The sequence below is a fragment of the Astyanax mexicanus genome, chromosome 14, assembly GCF_023375975.1.
Source record: "Astyanax mexicanus isolate ESR-SI-001 chromosome 14, AstMex3_surface, whole genome shotgun sequence".
NCBI lineage: Eukaryota > Metazoa > Chordata > Actinopteri > Characiformes > Acestrorhamphidae > Astyanax > Astyanax mexicanus.
Window position 1 is genome coordinate 14,759,578 of NC_064421.1, and position 16,511 is coordinate 14,776,088.

Genomic DNA, 16,511 nt, shown 5'->3' on the forward strand with positions numbered 1-16,511 from the left:
AAGAGAGAGAGAGAGGGAGATAGATAGATAAATAACAAGAGAGAAAAAGCCAGATCAGGCCAAAGCGTAGGACTGGTCTTTTTCTGCCCCAAAGGCCTTGCTGCTACTTCTCCTCCTTGGACCCCCATGAGATCATTTTCATTCTTTATAGTAAAGAGGAGCCGGGTGGAGACGTAGAGCAGGAGAGGTTACGCAGCAGAGGAGCGCTGGTGTGGTGGGGAGCGCTGCTGTGCTCTCTGCTGCACCAGCCGGCCGCTATTCAGTGCACCTGCCATTGTGTGGGCGCCCATCCAGGTCCATTGTTGTGCGGAAAATGAGTCGTGCTCCCTGTGGCTCCGGAGGCATGCAGCAGCCCTCTTACAGCGCAGGTTAGGGCCACCACTGGCTGAGGATAACAACCTCCTCTCGCGCTAACTCTCACTCACTCCTGCACTCCACCACTCTGTTTTTTTTTTTTCTTTTTTCCCTTTTTTTACTTCTGTAGGTTGTAGATGTAGCAGTTTGTTTAGGTTGGCAGGACTACATCCTATTCTGTATGGTTTCTGCTCTGGTGCTTCTACGCTTCTCAACTATGTACATTTTATGTACTGTATGAGTGTAAAGCCTGCGTGTTTGCCTGCAACTTCATCTGCTTGTCTCTTTCTGTCTGGATTAGTGAATGGTTGGATCTATGCTTTCAGCCACTCAGCTTTAGGCAGCTTCAGCTTCTGCTGAGGTCTGATGGGACGAGAAAATTGGAAAGTCAATAACTGGGGCCAAAAAAAACACACAAAAAACAGGAGAAAATAGACTGAAGAGAAGAAAATAATGGTTTAAAGCAGTCACAAGGCATATGGCTGTTGATAAATTGCATTAGAAGTTTTTATGGTCATGCTAAGACTGTAAAGCTGCAAATTACCTCACCCTGCCCTAGGATTAAGAACGTGATGCATTATAATGATGTCTGGAGGCAGAAGAAATTACGCTGGCCAGATCAAGATGCAGTCAAAGTCGCAGTACATCACAGCAGCCAGGATTCATTGCGATGTGACCATCACCTTCTTCTGCTACTTTGCCACTCCATTTTCTCGAAGAGATTTTTTTTTTAGCAGAGCAAGGCAGGCCTTTCCCACTGTTAATGTCAGGCACCTAATTAAGTAAATGTGCAAGAAATGCAATGGGGAAAATTCATTTGGGCAGGTCAAGGTGCTAGAGTGGCAGTAATTTGAGCCCTGGACTCCCAAACTCTTATTTTTCACTGTGGTAATAAGCTCCTCACCAGCTCAGCCATGTCTAGAGTGCAATTTTTATTGCCAAGAGCTGTCAAGGCTCTAAAGTCAGATAGAGTGCCAGGATTGGGCTGTAATAAAATGACCTGCTGAACTTACCTTAAGGAGCCCCGACGCTGGAGAGCTCATCAAACACTCGCAGACGACTCCATTAGCGGAGGGAAATTGTCTTGGGTAAAGGCATTAAGCACACCCTACATGTCCCTATTACTACATCTCCCTCTTCATTAATTTGTTTATTAATTTGGGGTATTGGTATGTTAGCTTTGACATTTGTGTAGACCCTCTTTACAACAACAAATATTTCACCTCGTCCTCAAGTGGTTCTTGGCATTGGGTTTTTTGGCATTGCTTTCTTGGAAAACCCAGTAATTAGCGTACAATACGGAAGCACAACATAGAGAAGAATATGATGTGCCATAACACTGTTGGACATATTTCAATATGAAACATGATAAATTAAGATGCTAAATTAGTTTAAGCTTCTCACAGGTTTTTCAGCACTCGACTTGGCTGGCTTTTTTCCAGGCTAAGAAGTAGTTTGGTGTGTCTCGCTCTACTTCAGTCTACCTCTACCTCACTCCACCTCCAGCCTAGTGATATCACATGATCACAGTCTGCAGTGTGAACAGCTCTCTCTGTTACAGTATACGTTTAATACGTTTAAGTCGTTATCACTTACAACTTTAATGTATTGATCAAGAAATCTCACGTCACAGTAACATTAAAATTTGGATGTATAGTCTGCAACACAAAAGAGCTCCCTCTGTTGTGTACATGAGTATTGCAGTTTGAGTCTGGTACTCACAATGTTATTGCAGATCTTTTGTGTTTACTGTGAAAATTTGTATCACATGATGATCCATCCATTGAAAGGTTCATCAAAGTTAATCTACTGTATACTGTTTTTTATGGATGTCTATCGCTCCAAATAACTTTTATTTTGGCACCTTTTAAAAGAATCTGGCATGCCCCAGAAGGGTACAGGGAGTTGGAGGAGGAGTTCCCCTTTAAGTTGGAAGAGAATAAGAAGAGCGTTGACTTCTCCTTTTCTTTTTTCTTTTTTTGGTTAAATGATAATTACAGTCTGGAATGTCTGTGGGAAGGACAGCAGGCCATGGTTATTGACTTGTAAAGGAGCCGGTAGGTGAGTCTTGACAAGACACGAGCAGCCCCGGCTCTTGTAAAGGAGTATCTGATTTCTCTGCTAGTTGGGTCCCTGGAGAGGCTGCTGTGCTCTCTCTCTGTTGATCGGGGGCTCACAGCTGTATGGAAAAAAGGGCAGATAAAAAAGAATGCAAAGTGAAGTTTTGTGAGAGAAGTGTTCTTTGCCTGAGCATGGCATATCAGGATGGGATTGGCGGGTGGCGATGTAAGTGACTGAATGAACTGCATTGGGACTGTGAGTCTCGTCTCTCTCTGTGTGTGTGTGTGTCTGTGTGTGTCTGTGTGTGTGTATGTGACAGCACAAAAGGCCAAGCGGTAGAGAGAAGCAAGTCAGCAAGCGAGGAGACAAAAGCAGCGATCAACTAACAGAGCTCCTCGCAGGCCTGACTAATTTATGAAGGCAAACTGTGCCTCTGTGAGAGAGAGTGAGGCAGACAGAAACAGGGAGAGATAGCTAGAGAGATAGCGAGGGGGAGATAGCGAGAAAGAGGGAGAGAGATACAGAGAGAGGGGCAGGTGAAACTGGAGGAAGTTTTCATTGACTCTGGTGAGCAGGCCAGGCCCGGCCCAGGGGGGGAACTCTTCTCAGTTTGAACTTTATCAGGGGCTACGCTTAATCAATAAGTTATTGGAAAAAGAATTAATTACTAAAGCAGAATAAAACAGCTGCATTTTAAACCGAGGATTCATCAATTCTGTAATCTCTGGGTTTCAGCTCAGGTGCCAAGAGGATCATTCTGACTCCATGTAATGAGGAACTAAGGGAGTTTAGCTCCCCCTGCACCCTTTTTCTCAAACACACACACATACACACACATACACTTGCTTGTTCACACCATCCTCTTTCTCCTCTCTTCCACTGATGGGTGAGGAATTCACAATTGTCTTCCCCCATCAGTTGTTTGTCATTCCTGGCTGTAGGATCTTCTGGCTGAGAGTGCCCACTCATACCATACTCAGCCCTCCACCACTTTCCCACATCTTCTTCCCTTCCGCCACATTCCCTTCCCTTCCTACCGAATTCCTGACTTCCCAGAGATGGGGAAGGGGTATTAATGTGGAAATCTCTGCAGTGCTGGGGCCAGTGGAGCGCGTTTTTCCTGTTGAGGGAGAGAGAGAGGTGGACATTCCTGAGCAGCACAGGGACACCCCCTTCACCCTGACGGGACCCCTCTAGCACCCCCAACACCCACACCCCCTCCACCTCAAACCCAGAGCAGCGAATTTCAAGGAGGGTTGAGAAAGGGTTATGGGTGATGAATTGGGTTTTTAGTGAGCTCATTAGGAAGCCAAACAGAGTTTAGCCGGCGGAGCGGAGTGGAGTGGGGCCGCGGCGCAGTAATCAGTTCTGCTCGCTTTGTTCCCTGCCTCCGGGACATTTCGGAGCAAAACTTCATGGCAGTGGGCTGATGAGAGGGGCTGCCGAGCAGAGGCTACAATCTGATGGTTGACTTGTTGATTTATAAACCTTTTTATAAACCTTTTAATTCATTTGGTCTTCCATCTCTTCCTCCCAGCTCGTCCTAATGGCCCGGCTTGACAAGCCGGTTCTTTGATGGCAGTGTCCGGGCGGGTGCGGTGGGCTCGGCCTGTAATAACTGCAAGGTGTCTTGTGCTCTTGCAGTGAGGGATTCTGTATTTGTTTTGGTTTGAAGTGTAATTGGGGGTAGAGAATCACCACAAATACTGTTATCTGCTGAGTGCTGCTGGAGAGATGTGTAGATTCTAACCCTCAGCACTGGAGTGTGGGGGGGGAGTCTCTCTCCCTCCCTCTCTCTTTCTCTCTCTCTCAATCTCTCTCTGTCTTTGTAGGCTGCTCATTCTCTCTTTTCTGAAGAGAACTTTGATATTCCCTTACCAGGGATTAATAAAGCCATATTGCCGTTAGCAGCCGAATCCACACATCTTTTCACTCCGCCTCTGTTTTCTTTTAAAGCTCTCTCTCTCTCTCTCTCTCTCTCTCTCTATCTCTCTCTCTCAGCTCATTCCTGCTATTCACAGTTTTCACCCTTATCATTTACAGAGCACATGAATCCTGTTTTGGTGAGAATTTATGCAATTTGCTCTGCTAATTATTGCTGTAATTAACACTTTAATTACCGCAGTGTGAACTGCTCTGCTCCGCGGGTTCTCCGCCTCCACCAATGGCAAGAGCTCCAAGAACCAAGAGCTGAGGCACGTGGATTCAATCATTATTTGTTTTCCATAATAATACAGCCATCAAAGTGTACAGGGAGGGAGAGCGGCAGGGGGAGAGAAACGCTTCTGTGTTAAAGAGAGAGAGAGATAAAGTGAGAGTTGGAAGAGGCTCTAGATGCCTCTAAGATGGTGTTTAAGAGACCAGGCGCACCTCGATAACCTTTGGGACCAATTAGTGCAATTTGATTGTGGAAAAAAACAGTGAGGAAGAGCACAGGGCCATGTGCTTAGTTTAGGGAATGGGGCGGAGTTGTCAGCGAGTCAGTGAGTGTGAAATCTTTGGTCTAGACCCAAGGCCCTTCATTAGGCTCTGATCCCTGTCTCTGGAGCGAAGGGCAGTCATGGGCATCACAACGCCTTTTAGTTCCTCCCAAAAAAAAGTGTGAGAGGAGGTGGGGTGTGCTGCCGCTCTGCCGTCCTCAGCAATTTACCCCTTTGCCATTCATGCAAATTGGATCCTGACATCTGCAACAGCCTGTCCCCTTACTCTCTTTTTTTCTCTCTCACACATACAGCCACACATCTTTATTCTATTTCTTTTCATTTGATTGTTTTTTTTTTTTTTTTTTTTTGTACTTCGCAAAATGGACTCAGCTCGACTCCGCTTTGACACACCCTTTCCTTCCACAAGCTCTTTTTATTGGCTCATGGAAGACAGTGCTGTTAGCTATGATGCTAACACGCTCCACACACACACAAAAAATCACGAGGACCACAAAGTCATATATCCTTATGTGTCAGGATCATTTTTACCATCTCAACATAAAAAGCCAGTCTAAAGGGATCTTCATTGTTTTCCACTACTCATTTTCCCCACTGTGGCAGAGAAAGAAAGCATGGGCTGGGCCGGTTTCTCGAGTGTGGCAGTTGCGAGCCCGAAGCCTCCGTAATGGGGCTGTGCACGCAGCGCTGCTCTAAATGAAAGGTTTTGTGACTTATGAAATCATCAGCAGCTCTGAGTGATTAACAGGCTAATGAGAGGAGGAGGGGTAGGGAGGAGGAGGGGGCCGACGGAAAATCAGGGGCGCAATCAGCAGGCCGGGAGCAGCCATTGTGGGCCTCTCAAAGGCCCTACTTATGATGTAATTAGATAATTGTTGTTACAGGTAGCAGGTTAATTACACTTGTAATTATCCAGCCCAAAGCCTTTGATAATATACATAGCCCTGGCTTCCCCAAACATCAGGGCTTTATTGGCAGATGATTATCGCTTTGAACTGTTGGCAGGGGGACACTCCTTTCCTACTTTCCTTCTTTCTTTCTCTCCTTCACTCCTTCCCCCTTTTGTTACTTTACAGAGAAAGCTAGGGGGACTGGCTTGCTGGAGCTTTGGAGCTTTCGTTTGGGGAGAGAAGGTAGGCATGACTGGACGTTAAACCCAACACCCCCCCCCCCCCTTCCCATTCCCGCCCCTCTCTTTTCCATGAGCCAAACTGGCTGTGCTTCTCTTCCCCCCCCCCCTCCCCTCCTGTCCAGGAGTTTGAGAGATGTTTCTGCTGCAGGGTCAGGGCAGTGCCTCACTGGAGAGATGATAGTTATCTGGAGCATTCCTAGGATTGCAGAAAGCTATCTGCCTGATGGCAAGGCTGGAAGGCCTCATGTGGGGGGCTGGAGGCAGAGCAGCCCCCCTTTCTTCCATCTCAACCCTCCCTAAACACACTGCATCCACCCAAGACAAAAAGACATCTCATTAAACCTCCTATTCCACTTCATTTACGAGTATGCCTAACCATGTGTTCTTCAGAGAAAGCGAGCAAGCAACCACACATTAGTAGTGGAGTTGCAAAAACAATACCCTGTAGATAGAGATTAACTCGGAGAGAGGATGCAGCTGTGCGCAAAGGCGAGACTAGTTTATGGGGCGAGGGGAGGGGGGCGGTTGAATTTTGGTGGCTTACACTGATTTGGCTGTGTGGAATAAAAAAAAAAACAGAAGAAGAGCGTTAGAGCAGCGACAGCTTTCACACAGCCGCTAATGACTCTCGCTGTCGCACTCCCAATTTGTTAGCAGAGCACAGTGTTTACCAAGCTGTTGTTTTATGGGCCAGTGTGTGGGCTGCTGTTTTTTTTAACCATTGCTCAGGAAATAATTGCCATAAAACAGCGGTCCCTGTGGCCGGCGCTGCTCTCGGTACCTCCTTCACCTGAGCGAGGGTCGAGCTGTGGCTTGAACCGAAGTGGAGAGCCGGACGGAGCCTTTGGAGAGTGCTAAACTCAAATGCAGGCACAGCAGTGGAAATGAGTGCGTGTGTTGTGTGTTTTGTGTGTGTGTGTGTATGTGTGTGTATGCTGGTCTGGCGTGTGTGATGAGGCCTGCTGGAGTGTGAATGGAAGTGCTCTGTGTCAGGAACATGTGGTCTGGGTGCCTGCGTGAATCCTGAGTAAATAAAAAAAGAGGGGGCAGCAGCGGACAAAAGAGGGAGAATCCCCTGCCCTGGCCCACATTGGCAGCCATTTGAGCCCTTGAATGTGCTAAACGCTGCTTATGCCGGCTGAAAAGTTGAGGAGAAAAGGAGGGAAAAAGAGGCTTAAAATCCTTCTTTTCTCCCCTTCTTCTCCTTTTCTCTGCGAGGGAGCCTTGAGGGAGAAAAAGGGAGAAAGGGGAGGGGCTGCGGGGGGCAGCGCTACAGGCCAAGGTAAGGAGGATGGAACGGGGCTTGTGTTGTTCTCTCTCCCTTTGAGGGTGAACAGTATGGCCTGGGTCACCGCACTCCGCCCTGCACCCCTTGGCTCTTCTTAAACACTGAGACCAGAGCACAGTGCAGTACCCCCCTGCCTATCTGCTCAACATGGTAGAGTCTTGGTGAACATGCCGGAGTGGCCAGTGGGGGGGCTTTGGTGAGGGGCTGTAATTAGTCACTATAAGCACAGCCTCTGGAAGGCAGTGCCTCCACATTCATGCTCCATTACCCTGAAACAAACGCCCAAGCCAAGCGAAACGCAAATCCACTGCTAAGTCACTCCGCAAAGACAAAGCTAGGCCTCGAAGGGCAAGCTAAGCGTGTATAGATACTGGTAGACGCTTCATAATAAAGGAGCCAAGACTTCCATGCAATAGCATGGAAGAACCATAGAAGAACCGGATTGGTTCCCTAAAGAAGCTATTGGTGGTTAGTTTTTGAGATGTGCAGTGATTTGCACAAAAGTTTGTACTAATTAATGGTGTTTCCAGGAACTATTTGTTTAAGCCCAGAACATTTTCAGAACCCTCAGAAATTTTAGAAGTATACAAGTTGAAGAATTCAGACCTCCTATCTGGGTTTTCCCTCAGTAAATAGATTTCTGCATGGTTCACAGTGGAAACAACTAAATTATTTTAACCTCACCTTATTTCAAATACAGCTTATCCCCTCAGAAATCTGAAAATCACCTTATGGACCTACCACAGATTTCCTCTTTTGCATTTCAAAGCAAATCGTTTTGACATTGTTGCATGATGGCATTTGGGGCATTGCGTGACTTTGTGATGGGAGTTCAGAATGTTCTAGATCTGCGCAGTTCGACACTCCCAGTTCAGTGCCCTTAGCATCATCCCTGAGCACATCCCCCCTGTGTGTGCCGTGCCCCCTAGCCATGGAGCCAACACACTCATATCCGCAGGTCTTATTTGTAGCATCCTGCAGGCAAACAGAGTCTGTAGGATACACACTCCTCTCACCATCCAGGACACACAGCGTACATCACTCGCCTGTATGTCCGCAGGCAGACAGCCCATCACCACCAAACTCTCCCAAATTTCTGTTAATGTGATATTTACTGACATCCTGGACTTTTAATGAGCGCTGAGCAGAAAGTATTAGCACACAGGGAAATGTGGGATGCATGTTTAATAATCAGCCTTTGGTGGTACGAGACGAGTCTGTTTGAGCAGGCTTCGCTTACTTATTAATCTAGTTATTACCATCTTGGTTATTCTCCCTGATATCAGGCGGCCTACTCTAAGGTCAGCACCATTCTGTCTGCTGCTCTCACTGTCCGTGCAAACACAAGTGCGCATGTTTACATTTGGGGGGCAGGTTTTTTTTTTTGGCAAAGGGATGGAGTGAGCACAAGTGAGGAAGGATGGAATAAAGAAAGGGAGCGATAGGGCCTGCCTTTTTTTCATCCTCCAAGGGCGCTGCTTTTCCAAAAGTGCCTGAGGCTACACTCCAGCACCTCTCCTCCCCGAGGCCTTTCGCCTGCCTCCTAATAGCCATCCCCCATCTGTGTCACATGGGCAGATGATGGGACGCTTCCCCTACCCCTTTTTTTCCACTCTCTCCTTCTCTCCTTCTCCTTCCCTCTCTCTCTCTCCCTCTTCTTTTTTTTTAGCAGAGTGCACATCCACACAGGTTAAAATGCCAGAGTTGCCAGGGAACAGTCAGAAGCCATTAGCGTTTGGGACAATTTGCCCTGCAGCGTTCCTTCTCTGGCTCATAAGAAAGGAGTGGGGGCGGATGTAAATCACCAGCTCGCCTTTAGATGTAATGAGGGTGTGCAAGTTTCCCCCTCTCCTTTTCTTTCTTTTTCTTTCTTTCTTTTCTTTACGTTCTTTCTTGTCTTGCACTTCTATTATTCTCTACTTCACACAGCATGGGTGCGTCCCAATTTTGTACTAATACTAATAAGTAGTAATACTAATGAGTACTTTTGTACTAATACAAACTAGTTTTTGAGTATGAAGTATGTAGTATTGATAAAGTTATATATAAATAGTGTTAAAGTTGAGTATACTGTAATATCCAAGAAAAACAATGCAGAACCAGTTGTTTTTGAGTTCATGATGTTCATGATGGACACAATTATCCCACAATGCAAAGAGAAACAGAAAGGAAGCTGCTCATGTCTGGAATAATATTATAAAAAAATTATAAAAATTATAAAACTGTACTTAATTATAAAAAATTAAGTACAGCGGCACAAGTGCTGAACTTGCAGTGATATGTGACACAAACAATAATAACATAACAATGCTTCATCACTTCCTGCCAGTACAAAATGGGTTAGAAAGTTACTATTTTGTTTACTAAATGTAACTATTTAGATATATTGTTTAGTACATAGTTATAGTATTAGTGTATAGTACACAATTGGGATGCAGTATTGGAGTTACTGGATTGTTTTGATGATTTTCACCACTTTATTTTACCTTCATGCCCTCTCCTGTAAAATTTGTTTTACAAATGGTTGTAATAGAAGCCATCGCAGAACTAGTTTTTGTGTGAAAAACCCTTAAACTTTTTCAGTGATACAGATTATTAAGATTTTTCAAACAATCAATCACATAAATGCTTTATATTATGTGCAAGTACATCTTTAGGGGTCAATACACTGCCGTTTTTTTATTTAGACAAGTAACATTTTTTAAATTTTTTTTTTATGGTCCAACAATTATCCATCTGTGGTATCTATTTAAATACCCTCATTAGATAAGATTTTCTAAGGCTGAGCAATATGGTAGAATATTATATCACAAAATCTGAAGACTCCCTTCCCTAGCACAGAATTACAGTGCTTGTGATTAGATCTGTATTTGTATTTGGGATTGTATGTGTGTAGCTGTAATGAATCAGGTTTCTCACTGTATAAAAACAGTGTACAGTGTAAAAGCACATGCACTCACTCTGTGGATGTGTGTATGTGTGTGTGCTTGCGCGTGAGAGAGAGAGAGCGCGAGAGAAGCTGAAAGCCTGAGAGTCTGATTTCACCCTGCAAGGGAGGCAGGCTGAGCCTACTGGAGCGGCCAGGGCTGGAGGGTAATGAAGTGACAGGTCAGTCTGTAAATACGCACGGGTCGGTCTGGCCCCGTTGAGGGGGAGGCTATCGCCTTGCAGTGAAAATGGAAACGCCAATAAAATTAATCTGCCAGCCTTTTGGCCAGGGCCACTCAGCTTGTCCGCGTCTGGACTCCACCGGAGTGGTGGCCGTGTGGCTGACAGCAGTGGCAGCTTGTGACACCACCACAACATCACAAAGTTTATACTCCCAGACGCAAAAACAACATGTGTACCTCACCCCCCGACACACCACACACTCGCACACACTTCTCCCCTCCTCCGGTGATGTTATTATTATTGAAGTGGAGAGCAAACTGGAGAATTAGCACGCCGCCTGGGTCACATTTCTCAGGAAGCCACACACGGTCAGGCAGAGGCTACGGCTCGGCTCCAGTTTATTGTTTTAGGCTTCCCTGAACAAGGGCTTTTACTTAGCCTGGGATTTATGGCATTTACTGCTAATGAATGCCCATTCTACAATTACAGCACTCCCAGCCTCCGTCCACTATTCCCACGTGTGTGTATGTGTGTGTGTGTGTGTGTGTGTGTTTGTGTGTGGTGCTGAAGCACTGGCTTCTTTAACTCTGGTTGGAGAGCAGAGAGTTAGCAAGAGAGTCATCCACCACGTTTTTCCCTTTCTCTTTCTTGTGCCTATGCACTAATGATGTGGAAAGAAAAAAAAAGACCAGCTCTGGAAAGAGGGAAGGGGGGGGGGGGGTAGAAAGAGTGAGAAAATGAGGGGTGAAAAAAGAAAAAGTAATGTAGAAGGGGGCGTCTGCTCTGTCCTTGTATTCTTCATGTATTTTGCATTTGATTACGCCACCAGTCGGATCCTTTTTCTTTCCCCCTTTTTAATGTTATTAGTTCAAATATTTATGCGAGATTATGGCTTGTATAGGTGCGTGTGATTGATGCCTCCCCAAAAACAGGAAGACATGCAAGTCTGAATTTTCAGAATGTCGGGGTCCTGCTATGCCTTAGTGGAGGAGTTTTTCAGATACATAATTTAGATGCCCTCAAGGAAGGCTTTCAAGGCATTTTCGCCCGAGGGCAAGAAAAAATAACTATGACTGTTAAAAGTAAATCATTTTTGCTAATGCACAATTAATGGCGGAAAGGAGGAGAGAGAGAGGCGTGGGCTAGGGTTTGGAACTTTGGCTTTAGGAATATCAAGGAAGGCGGCCCGCCTTGATATGCGCATGTTTCCTGCCCAAATCAAATGCTGACAGACATTAATGCAGCACGAAGCCGGCGTGCCCCTGTCATGCAAATGAGAGGGCAGGAGGAGGGAGGGGCTGGGGGTGGAGATGGACTGCGGTCCATTATGTGCTTCCAAGTGCAACAATGGAGCATCCCTACTCATTCTACCACTTTACTGTACTGAGCTCACATTAAACAGCGTTTCAGTTTAGTTAAGTTCAGTGTATGTGTTTTGGTGCTTATCTTGACTGTATATAGTGTGTTTATACTATAGTTGCCCTCCTTCATATCGAAAAAAAAAAAACAAGCTCTACGTTATGTCAGCCATGGGAATATAATTGAATTAACAACATGACCTTAAGTTTAGTCTGTAACTAGGTCTAAAGTCTTCTTTCTTCATGTTGTATACCTTATGCTTCTTCATATTAAAGAATAATATTTATTTTCTCATTTTCTGGTTTAAACTAAACTAAATCAAAGTTTACCTCAATTAATATGTCATGTGGTATTGTGGGGGGTTGTAAAAAATTGTGTGAGGTGTAAGTTTGGTTTCTAAAAATTTCTCGTTTTGACCAGGAGATGGCTTAGACAACAGCGTGGCCTCGCCTGGCACAGGGGACGACGACGATCCAGACAAAGACAAAAAGCGTCAGAAAAAGCGTGGCATCTTCCCCAAGGTGGCTACCAACATCATGCGAGCGTGGCTCTTCCAGCACCTCACAGTAAGTCTTATTTCATTTATTGCTTCTTCTTACTTCTCTTGCAAGCACAAATGTTGTAAAGTCCTCCACACCTCCATGAACTCACATACAGTGACATGCTAAAAGTCATGGACAGGAACAAGTATCATATCCCATGACTTTTGGAGTTGATTGTCTGTTAGCATGGACAATTTCAACCTTGGGTCCATTGTGGGTGATAATGCTTTCTATGACATATTCCTGGTACACACGTGACACTGTGGATCAAGGCATGTTAAATACCTGCAAAACTCTAGAAATGAACTGTCCCATTCATCTGACACCCATCTATCAGACCTCACTCAAACTATAATTTACACCACTTGCCCGGAGGTGGCCAATGTTCAACCTCACTCGCAATGTAACGTTTACATACTGCTATCCCATGACTTTGGCATGTCAGTGTATGGTGATATTTATAAAAAACTGCTAATTTGCTCACTTTAAACACACAATAATGCAAATCAACTGCAGACAGCAGGGGAGTACTACATTAGACTGGCATTGGCATTTGATGGACACGTGTCAGTCACACAATCAGATAAGTCAGGTATGGACTTGGATCAAACACATGTGACCTAGCTTGCTCAACACTCTATACTTTGCACCAGTGACCACAATTAACTTGTCACTGTTGAAAAAAAAAAACATAGCTCAAGAGTGGTAGCTTTCTTTGGGCAAGATTTGTTTATGTTATTAAGTTAATTGAACTTTATAAGATTTCTTTAAACCATTATTAGTTTACTCTATAAGCCCAAATGTTTGTGGCCACCTTTCCAATACATTTATTTAGCTGCTTTCACATACAGCTAGTTGTGCTGGCACTTTTGTACAGGTGTACACACAAGCTTGTCTAGTCGATGTAGCGTAGAACTATTGCCAGTGAAATACATCTTTCCTGAGCAGAATAACATGAAGCTGTTGGTTTACACCATACCCAGTGCCAGGAATGGGTTAGAGACCCCCAACACTGAGAATGGTGCTCTGTTCAGTACCTTTTTGTTGTGATGGGTTGGGGAGTTGAGGATAAGGTGAACTCTTGATCATCCAACATCTTGACCTCAGTAATACTCTTGTTGGTAAATGCAGTCAAATTCTCACAACAGAGCTCTAAAATCTTGAAGAAAGCATTTCTCAGACAAACAAAAGCTGCATAAACTCTGTTTTAAACCCCTTGATAAAAAAAACAGTGAATGAGCATTAAAGAGAAATTTTGATTGGCATGAATTTTTCACTTACTAGAATTAATAGGTTTTAAAATGACTGTGAAAATTTCCACCTACAACACTGAGCACATTGGCCATTTAATCAAACAAGAATAAATAAGTATTATAACAATTTATTGCCATTTTGTATTGGCAGCAAATAGTGCATCCTGTGTGCTTATGATGCAAAAGCTCTGCTTGTTTTACCGTGTTAATGTGGGAGAAAGATCAAACTGGATACAGTAGCTTATGCTCCCCCAGACTCAGGAGGGTAAAAGGAGGGGCTACTTTGATTGCTTCTGGAATAGTGTTTGCTTTGCCCTCTTCACTAAACAGCTCTCTTAGCCTCAGACAACATCTACTCTCACTGCAGCAAACAATCATGCTTACTTTCCCATCAAATTAAATATTTAAAAGACGCATCATAGAATTGTTGTGTGTGTAAGAGAGTGTGTGAGTGTGTGAGTACAGGGAGGGCCTCTGAGATGCTTTGAGTAGTTCTGGTAGTGTGTGGGTTGTCAGGGTTAGCTGGGTAGGGGCAGGCCGGAGGGGGGCCCAGCCCGGTGGGGGTTACAGAGGGGCCAGAGACGGTCGTGTTCCGTTGCCCTCTCTGATGTCAGGACATTATCAGAGGCTCAAGCAGTATTGATCTGGACAGAGCGGGTCAGGTTACATGCGACCCTGTTCCTGACCACGTGGCTACAGATGGGGCAGCTCAGGAAGCTGAGTCGGGTGTTTATGTGTGTGTAAGTGTGTGAATGTGAAGAAAGAGAGAGGGAGAGAGAATGAGAGAGAACCTACAGCCTGTAATGTGTACGCTTCAGAAGGTCAGATGCCCTCGGTGGCCGTGCTGGCTGCATCACCCCCTGCGCAGGAGCCCAGCCCCAGTCCTGATTACCTAACCAAAAGCCCAAATAATGAGGCCCTGCAAATACAGCCTAATTGAAAGGGCTGTAAATCCATTACATATTGGTCAGGGATAATCAGGAGCGGTTTAATCACTTTTCTCTATTCAGAAGCACTGAAGCTGCAACAGCAGAGCCCTGAACCTTGCCATGTGCTTATTATTCCCATCATTATCAAAATGACTTCACAGCTGTTCACGGCTACATCTCCTCTGCTGGAGATTTCAGCAAATCTGCAAAACACTTTTTTTCCCCTCATTTGAGAATGAGTATTAGGGAGAGACAACATCACAGGGATTTTCTTTTCTCTCATATTTTTCCTTACTGCCTCTCTCTCAGCTTCAAGTTGGTTAAGGAGTGGGAAGAAAAATCTTGAATTTAGAGGCCTCCTCTGAGCCACCTACCACAGTGTTTTTTTTTTTTTTTTACACACACGCCTCCTGGTTAATTTACTTGGCTCACACCAAGCAGAAATTTCTTGCTTTATTGAGGGATCATTAGGCGTCTTTCCTGGCGACTCAAGGAATGCCTATTGTAGGCTCCTCTCAGCTCTAGCGCTTGCACTGCAAAAGAGGGAGATTCACAGAGAACTGTACAGCCTTTCCACCAATTTTCTTTAGAATTGTTTTAAAATAGCAGTGAATGAGAAGAGGGAGAGGGGGAGAGAGAGAGAAGAAAAGTAAAAAGAAAAGGAGAGAGAGACCATGCCCAAGTGAACGAAAAAGAGAGAAGAAAGCCTGATAGATTAGACCTAGGAATAGATTTTTTTTTATTCATGGAAGTGCAGCTTTCAAGATCCCATTTTCCACTTCTTTTGGTAGCTCTCCGTTTTTTACATGTTTTCTCACACTTTTATTAGACTCTTTTGTGAAAACCCCTGGTTGAACTTGTACAAGCAATAATCCGTCCCTTTTAACCTACCTTTATAGTTTTTTTTCTCGTGCAAAAAGGGGCCTAATTGAATTATCCTCTACTACTAACTGCAGCCCCCTATACAATTTCTTGTTCGGTCACACACACACACACACACACACACACACACATACACTCTCTGTCCCACATACACTTATGCACACATACACCGCATACACATACCACACACTAACACATCTAGCTCTTTTACTTTAATTTGTTAAGCAAATGTATTTCCCATTTCAGGATGCGTTTGTGCTAGAGAGAATTCGTGGGGACTTTGGCCCCTGAATGGCCTATTGGGGCATTCTGGCATTCAGGCATTCATTAGAGAGGGCAGAATGAAAGGAACGGGGTTGTATTTTCTCAAATGCTCGGGCCAGCATGGAACTACTCTTCCATGAGCTCCAGGGGTCTCTCTACATATGTTCTCAACATCCAGCCATTGTCACCTATTCTGAAAAGCTCAAAAGGACAGCCCCCCCACCCTTGCATGGAAAAACAACACAGGCCAACAGTAACAATTGTTGGCTTTTGGATTCAGTATAACAAAATCGATGGCCCTCCCCTCTCCAGCCTCCCCTGCACACTTTGACCCCACACTTTCATGGGAGAAAACTCACTGAGCCTTTCTCCATTACCATTGTCTCTGTGTAAAAGGGCTGCTTCAATTCGCACCCACCAACAGCTCCCTGAGGGATGGGAAAGATGCCTGGGCTTTAGGAAAGCTCCCACAGCATCCTCCGCCATGAATGCAGGACCAGAGTGATGTGATGTTATTATGTCTAATGCGCCCTCATGTAACGTGCAGTAGCACACGAGCGACCTTCGTTTGGGGGCCCGAGTGTAGGGCAGACTGGAGGCAAGATCAGCTGGAGGAAACTGGCAATGCAGGCAGTCCCCAAGACGGTTTCTCTTTCCTTCCAGCTTTTCTGGATGTTTTCCAGTGCCATTAGGAAGGGGGAAATCCCAGCCTGTTGCTATAAGCTTTCCCATACTGCAGGGAGCTTATGTTATCAGAAAGGTAAACTTCTCAGCAGGACAAATTCCTCCACCAGGCTTTACATGCTATAGAAAGAGAAAGGAAGACCTACAAGGAAAATCTACTAGATAGGGCAGTTATTGTTAGGAAAGGGAAAGAGTTTGAGCTTGGATGGCC

The 16,511-nt window shown here is 45.0% G+C and overlaps 1 protein-coding gene across 12 annotated transcripts in view; it reads left to right on the forward strand.

Moving 5' to 3' along the window:
• Positions 1-16,511, forward strand: part of meis2a (Meis homeobox 2a) — an 82,536-nt gene that overhangs the window by 23,186 nt on the left and 42,839 nt on the right. For 6 of the 12 annotated variants that reach the window (XM_007257385.4, XM_007257387.4, XM_015607889.3 and 3 more), the window contains 2 exons: positions 5,933-5,989; positions 12,167-12,312. In XM_007257385.4, coding sequence (XP_007257447.3) covers positions 5,933-5,989; positions 12,167-12,312 — 203 coding nt within the window. The remainder of the gene's footprint in view (positions 1-5,932; positions 5,990-12,166; positions 12,313-16,511) is intronic. The other 6 variants (XM_022673081.2, XM_022673082.2, XM_049463902.1 and 3 more) reach the window with 3 other exon arrangements.